The 18,592-nt window shown below is 45.9% G+C and overlaps 1 protein-coding gene across 5 annotated transcripts in view; it reads left to right on the top strand.

Annotated features, from left to right (window-relative positions):
- Positions 1-18,592, top strand: part of SCN4A (sodium voltage-gated channel alpha subunit 4) — a 116,164-nt gene that overhangs the window by 88,743 nt on the left and 8,829 nt on the right. For 4 of the 5 annotated variants that reach the window (XM_083708934.1, XM_083708935.1, XM_083708932.1 and 1 more), the window contains 7 exons: positions 1,902-2,075; positions 2,986-3,108; positions 4,515-4,802; positions 6,448-6,501; positions 6,645-6,782; positions 10,001-10,105; positions 12,667-12,937. In XM_083708934.1, coding sequence (XP_083565060.1) covers positions 1,902-2,075; positions 2,986-3,108; positions 4,515-4,802; positions 6,448-6,501; positions 6,645-6,782; positions 10,001-10,105; positions 12,667-12,937 — 1,153 coding nt within the window. Of the gene's footprint in view, positions 1-1,901; positions 2,076-2,985; positions 3,109-4,514; positions 4,803-6,447; positions 6,502-6,644; positions 6,787-10,000; positions 10,106-12,666; positions 12,938-18,592 lie in introns of all 5 variants that reach the window. The other variant, XM_083708936.1, reaches the window with a different exon arrangement.

Below are 18,592 nucleotides of genomic sequence, written 5' to 3'. Positions count from 1 at the left end.
GCATGAGTCTGACCAAACTGTGGGAGGCAGTGGAAGACAGGAGTGCCTGGAGCGCTCTGGTCCATGGGGTCACAAAGAGTCGGACATGACTAAACAACTAAACAACAAAACCCCTTGGGGAGGAAGGGCAGTGGTTTCAAATTGCTCCGAAAAGAGAGGGCAAAGTATTAGACATGGTTGTTCAGGAATCCCGTCCCACATATCTTCCTGGACGAATGAAGAAAAGAGATCTCACTTTAGTTCCAACAGGGTTGTCAAGGCCTGTGACACAGAAGAAGGAACAAGCTTGCTTTCTCCTGCTCTGGAGGGTAGGACTTGAACCAACGGCTTCAAGTTAAAAGAAAGGAGTTTCCGACTGTCAGGTGTGTGTGCAGGAGCCAGGCCCTGTGACCAATAGGACTTCCTAAGTTTGTTCTGAAGAGGCAAGGTGCGGCCTCACAGGTGAGGCCGATTGGTAACTCACAGCACCTGGTGGTGAAGGAATGGGTTTCCCAAACCCCAAACTGACTGTGCAGGCAGTTTGAAACTGCACCAAAATCCCTATTTTTCCTTAGCTCATATGCTTTAACTTGAGCTCTTGAGCCAAAACCCAGCTGTATAAACAAACCCATTCCTTCAGTGGCAAGAGCTGGGAAGGGATATAAGGTCAGCATTTCCCTTCGGCTCTTTGCCACAGCAACGTGCTTCCTGCATTGCCGCATTTGGCTTCTTGCTTCCTGATCCTTGAACCTTGGCTTCTTGACTCCTTGCTTCCTGACCCTCGGACCCTTGGCTTCTTGACTCCTGGCTCTCTGACCCTTGGACTCTTGGCTTCCTGGCTTCTGGACCCCCATTCCTGCTCCCACCCCACTATCTTGCCCCTGGTCTTGATGTCTCCTGCCGGGACTTGGATCACCCGTGAACCGGACTGTGACACCGACAAAACATGCGGAAAAGCATTCTGAGAGTAAGAGCTGTTCCGTAGTGGAACGGTCTCCCTCCAGAGGTTGTGTACTCTTCCTTCCTTGGAGGTTGGACAGCCATCTGTCATGGATGCTTTAGCTGAGATTCCTGGACTAGATGACTCTCTGGGGACCTTCCAACTCTATGATTCTAGGGTTCTTCTCAAATGTTGCTAGTGAGTGTGATCTCTGACCTCATTGCTTCCAGGTGGGTGTCTCCTCATGCTACCCAAGCATTGCTTTTCCACTATAAACGGCAAATGGAATTGCACTTGACTTTTCACACCTGGGAGAGGGTTGTCCTTTGTTTTGTTTTGTTATAAACATCCCACTGTTTTCTGTCCACACTGGGAGGCATGGCATAATCAGAGAGAGAGAGAGCGAGAGAGAGCAATGAGTCACACTGGTTTCATGGTTGGTATTCTGTCCTGAAATACACCCAACATGGATAGCTGGCCCTGATGATTACTTGAGGTTCCCGACCCCTATGGTTGTAATTCGTGGGCAATCATTTAATTCTATCCTGATTCTTATTTTTAGCTGTATCTTAATGTACTGTATTTTTTGCTCTATAAGACTCACTTTTTCCCTCCTAAAAAGTAAGGGGAAATATGTGTGCATCTTATGGAGCGAATGCAGGCTGCGCAGCTATCCCAGAAGCCAGAACAGCAAGAGGGGTTGCTGCTTTCACTGCGCAGCGATCCCTCTTGCTGTTCTGGCTTCTGAGATTCAGAATATTTTTTTTCTTGTTTTCCTCCTCCAAAAACTCTGTGAGCCTTGTGGTCTGGTGCATCTTATAGAGCAAAAAATATGGTATTTGATGTTTGATGTTAGCTGCCCTGAGCCCGGTCTTGGCGGGGGAGGGTGGTGTATAAATAAAAAATTATTTACTTACTTACCCACGTGGGTGGGTTGCAGAGAAGGTTTCCCCAGGTCACTCTGAGCCTCTTCCTCTTTCAGGCTTTTGAAGACATCTACATAGAGCGTCGTCGGACCATCCGCATCATCTTGGAATATGCTGACAAGGTCTTCTCGTATGTTTTCGTTATCGAGATGCTTCTCAAGTGGGTGGCCTATGGGTTCAAGGTCTACTTCACCAATGCCTGGTGCTGGCTGGACTTCCTTATTGTTGACGTAAGTTGCGGCTTGAGGGGCAGGGAGTTTATTTGAGACAGGAGTCCATTTTTAGTACCGTTGTCGGCTACCCCAATCTCTGCCAAGAGGCGAAAATTCCAGGGGTCTTAACCGGGGTTTGTGTGGGGAAAATGAGCCACAGTGGAGGCTGTAGTGCAGGCATAGGCAAACTCGGCCCTCCAGATGCCTTGAGATTACAGTTCCCATCATCCCTGACCACTGGTCCTGTTAGCTAGGGATGATGGGAGTTGTAGTCCCAAAACATCTGAAGGGCCGAGTTTGCCTATGCCTGCTGTAGTGTCTTTATGAAATATGGCTTTTTTACACATATTGACCCCCGAGTCTGGATGGAGAAAGGGTTCTGAGCATCACATCCCACAAGGGACTTGCTGCCCACAGAAGCGCAGCACTGAATTTGAAAGAAGCCAAGACACAGATCCCTGTGTCTCCTCTACACAGCTTGTCCATCCCTCAGCCTGTATGGCCTCAGGCCCCACCCTTCTTCTTACCCAAAATCCTTTCTAAAAATGCAACCCGAGCATCGGGAAAAAGGACGTTTTTCCTGTGGTGACATCACACTGCCTGTAATCCTGACACCCTAGCCCTCTCAACCCTGCTGTTGTCTTTTGCTAACAAACACACAGCTGTTACTCTTGTCCCCTGCAAACCCATCACAGTATTAACCGTAGGAGCTGGCTGACAAAATTTGATTCTGGCAGCAGATGTTATATGTATCCGTCTCAAAGACTGGTCCCAAAACATGGGTCGCTAAATGGGTAACCATGTTCCTTCTTGTGGATATTTTAAGGATGTTTGACAAGAAACTTGGATCCTGACCAGGGATCCTTTCGGTGGTCTCTCTTATCGTGCTTGCCAGCTTTGTCCGTAAGCGTTCTGCTTTCTCCACCAGGTCTCCCTCATCAGCCTGACAGCAAACTGGATGGGCTATTCGGAGCTGGGGGCAATCAAATCCCTGAGGACGCTCCGTGCTCTGAGACCCCTTCGGGCTTTGTCCAGATTTGAAGGCATGAGGGTAAGTTTTGTGTGGCATCCCGAGGTTTTGCTCCCCACTCCCCCCCCCAAGTGGTGAGGATTTCACAGAGTGAGGACTTCGTGTCTCTTGGAAGGAGGTTGTGGGGCTCAGGCTGGCTTCAGAAACGTGTCCTTTGAGCAGCGGTTTCTGGTGCCTAATTTATTTAAAGATCTTTGCATCTCCAAGGGGGACGCGGGTGGCGCTGTGGGTTAAACCACAGAGCCTAGGACTTGCCGATCAGAAGGTCGGCGGTTCGAATCCCCGCGATGGGGTGAGCTCCCGTTGCTCGGTCCCTGTTGCTGCCAACCTAGCAGTTCCAAAGCACATCAAAGTGCAAGTGGATAAATAGGTACCACTCCGGCGTGAAGGTAAACGGCGTTTCCGTGCGCTGCTCTGGTTCGTCAGAAGCGGCTTAGTCATGCTGGCCGCATGACCAGCTGTACGCTGGCTCCCTCGGCCAATAAAGCGAGATGAGAGCCCCAACTCCAGAGCTGGCCACGACTGGACCTGATGGTCAGGGGTCCCTTTAATTTTACATCTCCAAGGAGCTCATAATAGTGGCCACAGAGTTGTTTCTCCCATTCTAACCTTGCAACAACGCCCAAGTGATAAGCCAGCATGAGAGAGAGTGACTGCCCAAGGTTACCCAGGGACTACGGATGAATGGGGATGAGAAACCAGGTCTTCCCAGTCAGAAAGTGTGAGGCAAAAGCTAAGTGTGGGCGAGCCTAGAGTCTTGTATGTTTCCAGTACATTCGATGGCATCACATCTCACAGGTGAAGAGTGTGCTATTATATCCACATGTGCAGAATATTCTCCACTCCGTTATTGCACTGAAAATAGGTTCTGGAGCTCATCCCTGGCAATTCCTGCTTCGGACAACCCTATAAACTTTTGGTAGCTCTGAGGATCATTCCCACTTACCGTATTGGCCCGAATATAAGCTGCACCCACAAATAAGCCGCATCTTTAAAATTCGGGGGGGGGGGGAGAGAGAGAAAAAAGACAATACCAGAATATAAGCCGCTCCCTTCAAATTCCGCAGGCACTCACACCCGTAAATGGCAAATGTGGAAGAAAACCCTACAGTGATATCGTAAAAGCCAATTTTTGTAAGGTGGCAAATTTAAGCCGCGCTTTTACTTTTCAGTCGGAATTTGGTGGGAAAAGTGTGGCTTATATTCGGGCCAATACGGTATGAATGTTGTTGAATTTCCGATAAGCTGATATACTACACTCTTTCCTTTTCTAGCCTACAAGCAATATAATTTGAAAAACTCTAAATGTGGAATTTAATTTAAAGTTTGTTTGTAAAAAAGAAGATGGCTGTGTTCTGCATTTGTGAAAAACAAAAAATCAGTTTCGGCATCACTTTGGTTAAACCGCCTCTTTCTCTGGGAGCCAGGTGGTCGTGAATGCCCTTCTGGGAGCCATCCCTTCCATCATGAATGTCCTCTTGGTCTGCCTGATATTCTGGCTCATCTTCAGCATTATGGGCGTCAACCTCTTCGCAGGGAAGTATTATCGCTGCATCAATACCACCACGGGCGACTACTTCGAGCTCTCGGTGGTGAACAACAAGAGCGATTGCATGACTCTCCTCGACGTTTACAATGCCACGGATGTCCGCTGGGTCAACGTCAAGGTCAATTTTGACAATGTGGGCATGGGATACCTCTCCCTTTTGCAGGTGGTGAGTGTACCGCCTTTGCCCCTCCTTCTCTGCCTGCTAGGGGCCTCCTTTGAATACGCTTCTTCTGAGGACTTTTCTCCCATCATGCCTTGCAAGGAAAAACCCCACCGCCATGTCTATGTCAATGTGGCAACCTTCCTTCCAGACTTCTCCCTGGTGGTTTGCTGTGGTTATAAGAGAAAACTGCTCCCTTTCACTTATGGGGTATTCCGGAGCCCATATAGAGTCCTTAAGTGGGTTCCCTATCGGTAGGAGAAAATAACAGAGGCCAACCAGAATATATTGAGAAGCAAAGCGGCTAGTAAGCCTGATTTTTATTCAAGGAGCTGTTGCAACAGGGTCCCCACTCACCACACGCAGGAGGGAGGAGAACCCTGAACAATGGTGCACAAGCCCTTATATAGACTTTTGAAATTGCCCACCCTGTAGGCCAAGACCACCCCCAAAACATACATACATCACAGAAGGAGGCGGTCTACAGCAGAAATCCTGTCTGCCAGGATACCTGATAATGGTCACTGGTTGCATTACCTGAGCAGCCTGACCATTCTTTTGTGATTTTTAATACTTTAGTTCCTGAGTCCAGGTCACAGGCTCACCCTAATCATACACAAAGACGCCCTTAAGGCAGGATTTGCAAGCAAAAAGACAATGGGGAGGCTTTCCCCATTTGCCTCCCTTACTGCAGAGGAATATTTGAGGATGTTGGGAGAGTCAAAATGGCTTCAGGATCACTCTCCTGTACTATCTCAGACACGTGGTTCATATATTTAGATATGTGTGCATTTATGTATATTTATTCTATATTTGAGACCTTAAAATTCTTATAACACTGTGATGCCTACTCATTGGTGAGGCACATTCGTCCTAATTTCTGGTTACTCAATGGCAACTGCACAATATATTTGGGGCGCACAGCCCAGTCCCCATTTGGTGCACCCCCCTCTCAAACTCTATCTTGTGCAGGGGCATCTTAATCGTAGGCGTTAGGGGTGCTGGGCACCCAGGTGCCCGGCTCTCAGGGGCGCCAGGCCGAGAGTCTGGGGCCCGAGAGTTGGAATCTGGGGAAGAGCCTGCCCGTTGGAGCTCCACAGCGGGCTCTTCTGCTGCGGGCAGCTCTCCGCCACGAGTTCAGGGGCAAGCGAGCCAGTGGCGCACTGAGGCGGGTGGCTGGTTCTGCCCTCCTGCGCGCCTGGGATTGGCGTAGGGCAGTGGAGAGGCCTGCCCAGAGTGCTTCTCTGTGCCCACGGGCTCTTCTGCTGCGGGCGGCACTCTGCCACGAGTTTGGGGGCAAGCAAACCAGTGGGTCGCTGAGGCGGGTGGCTGGCTCTGCCTTCCTGCGCACCTGGGATTGGCATAGGGCTGTGGAGAGGCCAGAGGCCTGCCCTTAGCGCTCCTCTGTGCCCTGCTCTGCGTGCCTTGATGGCCTGCCCAGAGCATGCTGCCCCCCCCCCAAATAAAGGCCGACAACTCTGGGCAATGGGGGGGCACCGGGCAGATTTTTTGCACCCTGGCGCCACACATGCTTAAGACAGCCCTGATCTTGTGGATCTCTGTTCCGCCCCCAAGTGCTTTAAGAACCTAGCAGCAAGACCCCACCTCTGCCGGGCACCACAATGAGTTTATCCTTCTGTGTTCTTTGTAGGCCACATTCAAGGGCTGGATGGACATCATGTACGCAGCCGTCGACTCCCGTGAGGTAATTCTGGGCTGAGGAGGAGGTGTTTGCTCAGTCCCACAGGCCTGTTGTAGGGGCAACTGGGTCTGGCCTGCACAATGGGGGAGGCGGGGGCCCCGACCGCAAGAGAGGGTCTCTTCTCAACCTCTTCTCTGACCTCCCAGGTTGAGGAGCAGCCCGAATACGAAGTGAACCTCTACATGTACATCTATTTTGTCATCTTCATCATCTTCGGGGCTTTCTTCACTCTCAACCTTTTCATCGGCGTCATCATCGACAACTTCAACCAGCAGAAGAAAAAGATAAGTGTCTCTTGGCTTTGGGTTTCAGCTGCGGGCGTCACTGTTAGTGGGCACCTCCCGCAGCAATAAAATTGGACTTTGAGGCACAATCCAGACATTTCTCTTTGAGTAGAATGACTCCCGCGTGCTATTTGGAAGTGATGCTCACGTTGTCATTGAAATTCTACTCAGTATTGATCCAGAGTAGATTCTAATGTATAGTAAGCAGAGTAAAAACCTAAATACGTTGCAGGATTCCCCCCCAAAATAGGGCAGAGGCAATTAATATTTCATCCAGCAGAGCTTTACTGCTACTGAAGGCAAATGAGCAAAATGGTCACAAATCCAATACAGTACATTCAGGATTGGCACGGTCCATAGGAAATCCAGTTGCACCAGACCTGACTTAAACAATAACTTATAATAAGTCTAAACCTTAACAATACATACAGAATACCACACCAGAAGGAAAAGAGATAGAAAGAGAAAGTGAAACCTAGGCTCCTTCTGGCCTATTTTTGTAGTCAGCATGACCTTGACAGAAAGAGATAACAGAACCAGTTTAAGCCAGCTGTACTCGGCTTCTCTGAGGGAATAACCCAAACATTATGAAGTTTCTTTCACACAGAGAAGCTTCCAGAAGCTTCCAGAACCCTCTTGAATTAAATAGAATAGGGAAGATCTCTACACATCAGATCAATACTTTCTGCACTAAGAAATGCAAACTGACACACACAGCTCCAACTACAGGAGTCAGTATCTGGTGCAGAGTTCAGGGACATCAGCTGGGACCAGTTCACACAGCTGGTTTTTGAGGTGGAAGCCCACCTTGATAATGAGCTTGGGTACCAAATCTGAGCTCCACAGTCAGGCCTGGGTTGTATTCTCTCAGTGCCGAGACTCTCCACATAATAGCAGAGATTCACAGAGCATGTGCAGATCAGAGGGCTTAACTTGAACCAAGCCTCATGCCTCACCAGTTTCTGTGCCAGAAGTCAAACTTCCCAAAGTGGCAAAGAGCATAGAAAGTGGGGGAAGAGGAGACTCATGAGGAAAATAGGCTTTGTAGACAACATAGCCACCTGGGGTTCCCCCAACCCCAACCCATGGAATCAGGATTGGGGGGTGATTTAGTAGGCCACCTGTTCCATCCTCCCTACTCAATGAAAAGGAATCTAGAATCTAGAATTATAGCCCTCTTAGAGCTATAATTCCCAGCACCCTTCATAAACTACAATTCCCATGATTATTTTTGACACACACACACACACACACACACACACACACACACACACACACACACTGCCCATTGAAAACACATGATTTCCCCCAAAGAATCATGGGAACTGTAGCTTAAGGTTGCTGGGAATTGTGACTCTGTAAGGAGTAAACTAGGGACGCAGGTGGCGCTGTGGGTTAAAGCCTCAGCGCCTAGGACTTGCCGATCGAAAGGTCGGCGGTTCGAATCCCTGCGGCGGGGTGCGCTCCCGCTGCTCGGTCCCAGCGCCTGCCAACCTAGCAGTTCGAAAGCACCTCCGGGTGCAAGTAGATAAATAGGGACCGCTTACCAGCGGGAAGGTAAACGGCGTTTCCGTGTGCGGCTCTGGCTCGCCAGAGCAGCGATGTCACGCTGGCCACGTGACCCGGAAGTGTCTCCGGACAGCGCTGGCCCCTGGCCTCTTAAGTGAGATGGGCACACAACCCCAGAGTCTGTCAAGACTGGCCCGTACGGGCAGGGGTACCTTTACCTTTACCTTTAAGGAGTAAACTATAGTCCCTGTGATTCTTTTTATGGGGGGGGCGGTGGAGTCATGTACTCTAGATATATGTTTAAATGTTCTTTAAATGTATGCTGTGGGTGTGACCTCTGTAGGGAGCAATGTGCTTCCATCAGCTGCTTCAAGACATTCAGTAATGTGAGAGCCCACTACCCTTAAGCAACAGGCTTTCAAAAATGGTGGAATCATAGAATTGCAGAGGGACCTTGTGGGTCATCTAGTCCAACCCCCCACTGTGCTTTCATTGAATCAAGCCATTTCTAAACAGAGACAGCTACATATTCCCTGGACCTCTGGTTAGCCGCAGGCACTTGTGTGTTGCATCAGGGAGGGAAACCGCCTGCCCTCTGAAAGAACAACTTTTCACTTTCCTGGGCCCTTCTTTTAATAGACTGAAGTGGTTTGGCAGGGAGAAGGGAGAAGATGGCCAAGGCCATTTTTGGGACTGGGCCAATCAAAGACAGCTCTGGAGCAGGGCTTAGAGCAGCCGGTTAGATACGTCTTTCCTTAGTTTAAGCCCAAGACATAAGACCACAATAGAGTAGCCTGGCAACAACAGGGATCTTTCTAGAAATCCAAAGCTCTCACAGGACACTGAAGAGTGAGTTAGCATCATTTGGCAGGATGGAAGTGAGGGGAAGCGTTTGAGGCTTCTGCTGTCGAGCGACAGACTGATTGACAGAGAAAAATAAACTAGTGCGCATGAACAAGGCATAGCTGTCAACTTGCAGATTTGAAAATAAGGGACCAGCAGCCTCGAAAATAAGGGATCAGCAGCCAAAATAAGGCATTTTAGTCAACCAGCAGCCAAACAAAGCCTCAAGTGGTGGTTCCCATAGCACAGCAACCCGGCAAAGGGGATGCAGCAAGGAAAACCACCGTCACCTCTCCGCTGGGAAGCGCTGAGCAAAGGCGAGTCCCCAGGCAACGCGGCCGATTTGATCGGCACAAGGCATGCAAGCTCCACCCCCCAGTCGTTCTTAGACTCCTTATTGGGTGAGCAACGCAGCCAAGCAACACAGTTGGAGCCTCCCTCCTCCCTGGCTGGCAGGCAGGGAGGGAGAGGAGCTGCTTCCTTTGAAACCTGGGAAATTTAAGGGACATCATCAATAAGGGACAGCAGCGGGACACAGCACTGGGATAAGGGACTGTCCCGCCAAATAAGGGACGGTTGACAGCTATGGAACAAGGCAGGAGACTTGTTGCGAGTGGAAGGCAGGGAGGGGAGTTTGGGTGTTTGGAAAAGATGGAGGCGGTCAAGCGAAATTGACCAAACTCTATAAATCCAGCCCAGATACCATCGCTCAGCATCAGAAATTAAAAGGCAGTTTCTGTGGTTCACTCTGAGCCCTGGAAACTGGGTGTGAAGTGGGGCTGTGAAGTGGAAACCTTCTGTGAGTCTTGGGCACTGCAACAGACGACTTCCTCCCATGTCTAATAAGTTGTGATTCCCTTTTTTACTTTGGAGGAAAGGACATCTTCATGACAGAGGAACAAAAGAAATACTACAACGCCATGAAGAAGCTAGGCTCAAAAAAGCCGCAAAAACCCATCCCAAGGCCTCAGGTATTTATTTGCTTAAATAATGAGAAGCCACCTTTCTGGTCCAAGGTAGCTGACAGTAACCGCACCTTAAACCACAATATAATACAGTGCACCGTAACGAAGGCTTGAGTCTGGCGTGTTGTATGATGTTGGGTTTTATGGTTACACATTTTTTCAAAGCACAAAACCCAGTAACGTATTAGAACATAAATCGGTATGAAACAATTTCCAAGCCACAGCAGTAAAAAGCAATAAAGCTAGCAGAATGTGCAGAAGACCCATATCAATTAAAAGCCAGCGGAAATGGTGTGTGAGAAATTATACCAAGGCAACTAATTCAAATGTAATTTGCAGCAAGTACAGCCACAGTATAATAATAATAATAATAATAATAATAATAATAATAATTTTTTATTTATACCCCACCCTTCCTGGTTCAAAAACCGGGCTCAGGGCAGCTAACAACAAATTCAAAACACATTAAAACACTTAATTATAAAAAGCAGTATAAAATACAGTATAAAAACATGAATAACAATAAAATTCAAAAATCAATTAGATAATCCCCAGGGCTAGCTGGCTGAATTGGTCCTACTTGGGCCAGCGAGGAGGCCAGGGGAGAATTAGCTGTGGGGTCTCAGAGCAGGTGATTGTCATAAAAGGGGAGGGGGGAAGGAAGATGAGGGAAATAAAAGATCAGGCTGAATTCAAATTAAAGGCCAGGCGGAATAGCTCTGTCTTACAGGCCCGACGGAAGGATGATGAATCCTGAAGGGCCCTAGTCTCATGGGACAGAGCATTCCACCAGGTCGGAGCCATCACTGAAAAGGCCCTGGCCCTGGTGGAGGATAGTCTTAACTTCCTTAAGGCCCTGTTACGTGGCTTTTTGTCCATTGCATCGAGAGATCTCGTATTCCGGCACCCACAGAGCCAGAGTTGCATGATGCCCAACGTTCATTTGCTCACAATAGGTCAGTTTCCTTTACATGATGTGTGAACAAGAGATCCTCCTTTCATGCACTGAGCCAAGATTCCTGCAGGAAAGGGAATGCAGGGCTCTGGGCGTCATGACAACAGAGGATGTGTACACCTGTCTGCAGATAGTGTGCACCCCTGATGTTGTTGCAGATCTTTGTAAATCTATTTGGAACAAGGGAGGGAGTGGGGAAGGGGAGACGTGGGATTCCTTCCCAGGCAATCTCCAACCCTGCAGCCTTCCCATTTTTCCTTCTCTCTCCTTTGCTTCCCAATTTCTGCTGAGATCAAAGTCCCTTGACTCCCCACTGTTTCCTTCCTTTTTTATTTTACTTTAAAGCTTTTTATTTTTACTTTATTGAAAAATGCAAACTGAAACACCACTGCTTTCTTGAGCCAGCCTATGATTTCTTTTTTCTTAGCGCCGCGTATTTCTGCCCTTGAGGTTATCTAGGCTACAAAGAAAGAAAGAAAGGAAATACAGTTTTTATTTAAAAAAATTCTTTTGAAACAAATAAACAAATGAAACTACACATAGTGTTTCTACTTACAATTCATAAGAGTCTTATTCACAGAATCACCATTCTTCTTTTGGACCAGTCAGGGAATTTGTATCCTGCTGGTTCTTAATGACCACAGACGTCTGTTAAAAGTGGTCCTGAGAATGGCTAAGGAAAGCCAAAGGAGGCAAGTGTCTGTCTGAAAGGATCAGAGGACAAACTTTCAGTTTGCCGCAGAGCTTTTAAACTTTCCTCATGGTTAGGGCAGTATAAACAAACCTTATGTGCATTTACATAACAGAAGGCTCAGAAATTAAAAAGCAAAAACAACTGCCTCCTTCCTTCCTTCCTTCCTTCCTTCCTTCCTTCCTTCCTTCCTTCCTTCCCTATCCTGCAGTTCTTCCAAAGAGTTCAAAGGTAATGAGTAATTCATGGGTTGTTTATGTTACTTTTATAATATTAATAATATTAATAAGATTTATTTATACCCTGCCCTCCCCAGCCAAGACCAGGCTCAGGGCAGCTAATACCCGATATAAAAACAAATTGATTGAAATACAACTTAAAAACAAGATTAAAATACAACATTAAAACAGTAAAATACAGCCTCATAGCAGGGTCTCCCAAACTTGGGTCCTCCGCTGTTGTTGGGCTACAACTCCAACCATCCCTGACCACTGGTCCTGCTAGCTAGAGATGATGGGAGTTGTAGTCCAAAAATAGCAGGAGTTCAGAGTGTGGGAAACCCTGTTTTATAGCAACCTTGCTGGCTTGATTAGACTGAGAGGTGGTTCCTTGCCTCAAATCATCTCAGTGAGGTTCCTATTCAGCCAGGGGCGTTCCCAGACCAAGTCCAGCACACTGTCCTGTTATTCCACACAAAACGTTTTTGGAGCACACATACATTCTTAGATCATGTTCCATGGGGTTGGATGCCGGGCGATTGTTTTTCCATTTCTTTGCCCGTTTGAACATTCTTGTGTGGGGTTTTCTCCTCCATTTCTCTTCTCTTCTCTTCCCTCGTCTGTCTCTGCCCGTATGTCTTTGTTCCTCTCCTGTGTGTCTCTCTCTCACACCTGTGCCTGCCTGCCTTCCACCTTACTAAAGAACAAATACCAAGCGATGATCTTTGACTTTGTGACCCAACAAGCCTTTGATATAGTCATCATGATCCTCATTTGTCTTAACATGGTGACGATGATGGTGGAAACAGACGACCAAAGCGAAACCAAGATAAACATCCTCTTCCAAATCAACCTGATCTTCATTGTCATCTTCACGGCCGAGTGCTTCCTCAAGATGATTGCCCTGCGGTACTACTTCTTCACGGTCGGCTGGAACATCTTTGATTTCGTCGTGGTCATTATCTCCATCATAGGTGAGGATAATGTGAAGGTGGCTCTTAAATCTGACAAAATCTGAAAATGTGAAGGTAACTCTTAAATCTGACAAAAAAATTGTCCAGTAGCACCTTAGAGACCAACTAAGTTTGTTCTTGATGCTACTGGACATATATACTGCATATACTGTATATATACAGTGGTACCTCGGGTTACATGGGATGCAGGTAGCGCTGTGTTTAAACCACAAAGCCTAGGACTTGCTGATCAGAAGGTTGGCAGTTCAAATGCCCGTGATGGGGTGAGCTCCTGTTGCTCAGTCCCTGCTCCTGCCAACCTAGCAGTTCGAAAGCACAAAGTGCAAGTAGATAAATAGGTACCGCTCCGGCGGGAAGGTAAACGACGTTTCCGTGCGCTGCTCTGATTCGCCAGAAGCGGCTTAGTCATGCTGGCCACATGACCCGGAAGCTCTATGCCGGCTCCCTCGGCCAATAAAGCGAGATGAGCGCCGCAACCCCAGAGTCGGCCACAACTGGACCTGGAGAATTATTAGTTAATTAAAGGTAATAAGAAATTAAGAAATGCATAATAAGTGATAAAGAACGGAAAATCATCAGAGGTGTTGACGGAAGTCTGAAAATATTGTATAAGATGAGAAGTTATGTTGTATGAATGTTGGAACTAATATGTTTAAAAAAACTAAAATATGTATATACAGTGGTACCTCGGGTTAAGTACTTAATTCGTTCCGGAGGTCCATTCTTAACCTGAAACTGTTCTTAACCTGAAGCCCCACTTTAGCTAATGGGGCCTCCTCCTGCCGCTATGTCACCGGAGCACGATTTCTGTTCTCATCCTGAAGCAAAGTTCTTAACCCGAGGTACTATTTCTGGGCTAGCGGAGTCTGTAACCTGAAGCATCTGTAACCTGAAGCATATGTAACCCGAGGGGCTTCCGGTCGGCGCCAGCGTTTTAATGGCGGTCTTAGCCTCGAGCTCCGAGGCGAGACTGCTCTGCGAGTTCGGGTCTGACCCGCTACGGCGAGCGGGGGACCCCTAAAATCGCAGGCGCTGAAGCCTGCGAACAAGGAGACTCGGTGGGCACCTTTGCGCCCCCCGGTACTGCGAAAGAGCCTTTTTAAAGGCTCCGGAGCGGCATCGGGTGTGAGCGCGGTGCTGAGAGTCGCTACCCAGCCCGCAGAGTGAAGCCGCGTCGCCATTAACGGAGAGCGCCGATTCCTTCCTGAAACTACAATTGGCATCGATACCCGTGAGTAAGAACTTAAAAACAACTATTAACGGGACTTAAAAACTTGGATTTGGCTGAAAACGGGAGGCATTAAATCAAGGAAGTCTGCCCCCCGGAAACTGCATGTTTAATCAAGCAACGAAAAAATCAAGTTGTTTTTATATGACAAGTGCTTTTTAAAACTACAAGCCCGACATCAGAGAGTAACCTCCCCCCCTTTTGGGCAGGAATAGGGGGGGAAGAAGAAAAAAAGAGACATTATTAACCTGCTGAAAACATTAAGAGAAGTCACCCCCCCTCACCGCTAAACCCCCCTGGTAGGGGCTGCCTGATCAGAGTTGTATCGCCGGAAAAGGGGAACTGTCAAAAGGGAGCTGTCAAAATCGGACTGTAGATGTGAATGACTCTATTTGACAAAAAGTAACGGTTTTGGCTTATTTAGAAGATTGTTTTACCTTGATACAAAGTAAAGTTCGTGTTGGACTATTGGATTTGTATCGATATATGCTTAAGGCTTCTTTGTGACTTTTACTTTTGGGATACATTTTACTCCCCCTAGAGGGAAAGAGAGACATTGTTCCATTGGAAAAAATAACAGTGGGATTTTCCACTTAAACCTTTCCTGTGAGAACGACCTTGGCTATGAGCAATCCAGTGGAGGAAATATCAACAAGGGCCAGAACAAAAGCACAAGCACAAAAGAAAAGGGCCTCCACGGCAGGCTTACCAGCTGCACAGGAAAGAGTAACAACAGCATCAATGGATTCTATGACACAGGCACTGCTTAAAATAAACCAGTCTCTAGAGGCATTGACAAAGCAATCCACAGACAACTCCAAGAAGTTGGCAGAAAATTCCAGAAAATTGACAGAACTTACAACAAGATTAGACCTGAACACAACAACGATTTCATCTCATACCGACTCCATAAATAAATTAATACAGGAAAATACAGAAACGAGGAGGATAGCCGAGAGTGCTCAAAGTACGGTTGAGGAATTCAAAGGAAAATTTGTTCCAATTGAGAGGAAAGTGGGTGAACATGATGCAACTTTGGCCTTGATGGAACTTGAGAGAAAAGGGAAGAATCTGAAGCTGAGACTTGTCCCTGAGGAAGAAAAGGACGACCTTAAGGAATTCCTTACAGAGAATATTCATGGATTTTGGTTGGAGGATTGGGAAGGAGAAGAAGATTTTGAGATAACCACAGCCTTCCGGCTGGGCAGGAGACAAGGCAAAAAGCCGAGGGATTGTCTAATCACATTAAGATCCAGAGAAGAGAGAGACAAAATATTAAATCTACATTTTCAGAAGGCATTGGTGATAGGAAACTCTCAGATACAGATTTTTAAAGACATCCCTCGTTACATCTTGCAAGTAAGGACCTACTTTAAAGACCTTGTTGACCTGCTGAAGGGAAATAGCATCCCATTTAGGTGGGAATTCCCACAAGGATTGTCCTTCAACTTTAAAGGGAGGAAGATAAAGATCAAAACAATACAGGACAAGGACCAGTTTTTGGAAAGAAACTTTGAGGACTTACAAAAAGGGACTGTGACCCTAAGAGAACCAACAGACATTTCAAATCTATCATTTGGACTTACTTCACCACCACCAACCGAAGAAGAACAATTATTGGGTGCGGTCGGAGGAACAGATACCCATCAATAAACAAAGATGTCTCTGCAACTATTAACCTGGAATTGCAATGGTTTGAACCTTCCCCGAAAAAGAAAACAAGTTTTTTACATTCTAAAAAAAGAACAATTGGACATAATATGCCTCCAAGAAACACATATAGCCAGGACCCACAGGAAGCTTCTGATAAATAAGAGACTAGGATTGGAATTTATATCATCAGATAAAGTCAAAAAAAGAGGCGTAGTGATGTACATTAAAGAAAAATTGGCCCCAAAAATGATATTTAAGGACGAGCAAGGAAGATATTTGGCAGTTGAAATTCAATCGCAAGGAGAAAAACTTTTAATAGTAGGGGTGTATGCACCTAACGAGGGGAAGGCGGAATTTTTCAAGAAACTGCATGAGACTCTATCAGACTTTATGGACTATAAAATTGTAATGATGGGCGATATGAACGGAGTAGTCTCCACAAACATGGACAAAGCCCAAAGACTTGTGATATCCAAGGACGGGAGACTACCAAAGGTTTTTTTTGAAATGACCGACAACATGGACTTAATAGACATTTGGAGAACAAGGAACCCTCTAGAAAGAGAGGGAACCTTTTTCTCCGAAGCAAAGATGACATGGACTAGAATTGACCAAATTTGGATCTCCAGCAATCTGGCATCAAAAGTTAAGAAGATAGAAATCTGCCCAAAAACCTGCTCCGACCATAATGCTGTAAAAATGGAAATGAAACAAACAACGGCGGGAACATTTCGATGGAGAATGAATGACACCCTCTTAAAAGATGAAGAAATCTACAAGAAGGCCCAAAAAACTTTAAGAGAATACTTTGAGATAAATTTAAGAACAAATGTGGAGAAAAGAACAATCTGGGATGCAAGTAAAGCCGTGATGCGTGGTTTTCTTATTCAGCAGAACTCCCTAAAGAGAAGAAAGCAAAAGGAGAGGGAAGAGAAAATCCTGGAAAAAATAAAGGAAGAAGAGAAGAAGTTAAGATCTAAACCAAAGTCACAAGAAATATTAAGAGAAATAAAATTCTATCAGACGCAATATATGGAACTGATGAATCAAGAAATAGAATGGAAGATAAAGCAGATGAGACAAAAGACATTTGAATCGGCAGATAAATGTGGGAAACTGCTATCATGGCAATTGAAAAAAAGACAAAAACTGAATACTGTAACATCTCTGGAAGAAGATGGAAGAATAATCACTAGACCAAATGAGATAAGCAATTGTTTTCAAAGCTTCTTCAAAAAACTGTACGCGCAAGGCCCAACAAACGAGCAAGAAATAGAGGAATTCATCAGAAAATATGGACTTTCAAAAATCTCAGAACAGAATAAGATGACCTTAAATGGGAGAATAACAGAACAAGAAATAGAGGGTGCCATTCAGAATATGAAATTGGGGAAATCTCCAGGACCGGATGGTTTAACTGCAGGATATTACAAAATGTTAAAAGAATGGTTGACTCAACCATTGAAAGAAGTTTGCAATCAAATTTTGGAGGGGAAAAAGGCTCCCGAATCGTGGAAAGAGGCATTCATCTCACTTATACCAAAGACAGAGACTGGCAAAAGCCAAGTAAAAAACTATAGGCCTATATCACTGTTGAATGTGGATTATAAAATTTTTGCAGACATTCTGGCAAAAAGATTTAAAAGAGTGCTAGTAGGGGAGATTCATAAGGACCAAACAGGCTTTCTCCCAGGGAGATATATGTCAAGTAATGTGAGAAATATTTTAGACATTCTGGAACTGTTGGAAATGGACATTAACAAAAAGGCAGTTTTGATCTTTGTGGATGCGGAGAAAGCCTTTGACAATATCAATTGGAATTTTATGATGAAGAATCTCCAGGGAATGGGGGTAGGCCAAAGATTTCAAAATGGTATAGGTGCGATATATGCAGAACAAAAAGCAAAATTAATCGTGAATGGTATGGTGATGGATGATATATCAATAGAAAAGGGTACACGACAGGGATGCCCTATGTCTCCCCTCCTGTTTATATCTGTCCTGGAGGTTTTGTTAAACATGATTAGAATGGACCCGCTGGTTAAAGGTATTCAGGTCGGAGCGAAACATTATAAATTAAGGGCATTTGCAGACGACTTAGTTCTAACATTACAACAGCCAGAGGAGAGTACGAAAAGAGTGTTGGACCTAATTGAGATATTTGGTCAAGTGGCAGGATTCAAATTGAACAGACAAAAAACAAAAGTGTTGGGGAAAAATTTGACACCGGAAGAAAAAGATAGATTTCAAAATGTAACGGGTTTGGAAATTGTTAAAAAAGTTAAATATCTGGGGGTAAACTTAACATCAAAAAATGCTAATTTATTTAAGGACAATTATGAGAAATGTTGGACAGAAGTGAAAAGGGATCTAGATATATGGTCTAGACTGAAACTTTCCTTGTTAGGCCGTATAGCTGTTATCAAAATGAATGTATTGCCGAGAGTGTTATTCTTGTTTCTGGACAAGATGGAGTGTTTCAAGAGGTGGCAAAAAGATATATCTAAATTTGTCTGGCAGGGCAAAAAGCCCAGAATTAAGTTTAAGATCTTAACAGACGCAAAAGATAGAGGGGGGTTTGCCCTGCCGGACTTGAGGCTCTACTATGAGGCAGCAGCTTTCTGCTGGTTAAAACAATGGCTACTTCTTGAGGACACAGACATCTTAGATCTAGAAGGTTATGATAATAACCTCGGCTGGCATGCGTATCTGTGGTATGACAAGGTGAAAGTGCATAAGAGTTTTAAAAACCATATGGTACGGAAGGCATTGTA

This window comes from Podarcis gaigeae (genome assembly GCF_964106915.1).
Source record: "Podarcis gaigeae genome assembly, chromosome: 13".
Lineage (NCBI taxonomy): Eukaryota > Metazoa > Chordata > Lepidosauria > Squamata > Lacertidae > Podarcis > Podarcis gaigeae.
The sequence above is the reverse complement of the archived record's forward strand: the minus strand, read 5'-3'. Positions and strand labels throughout refer to the sequence as shown.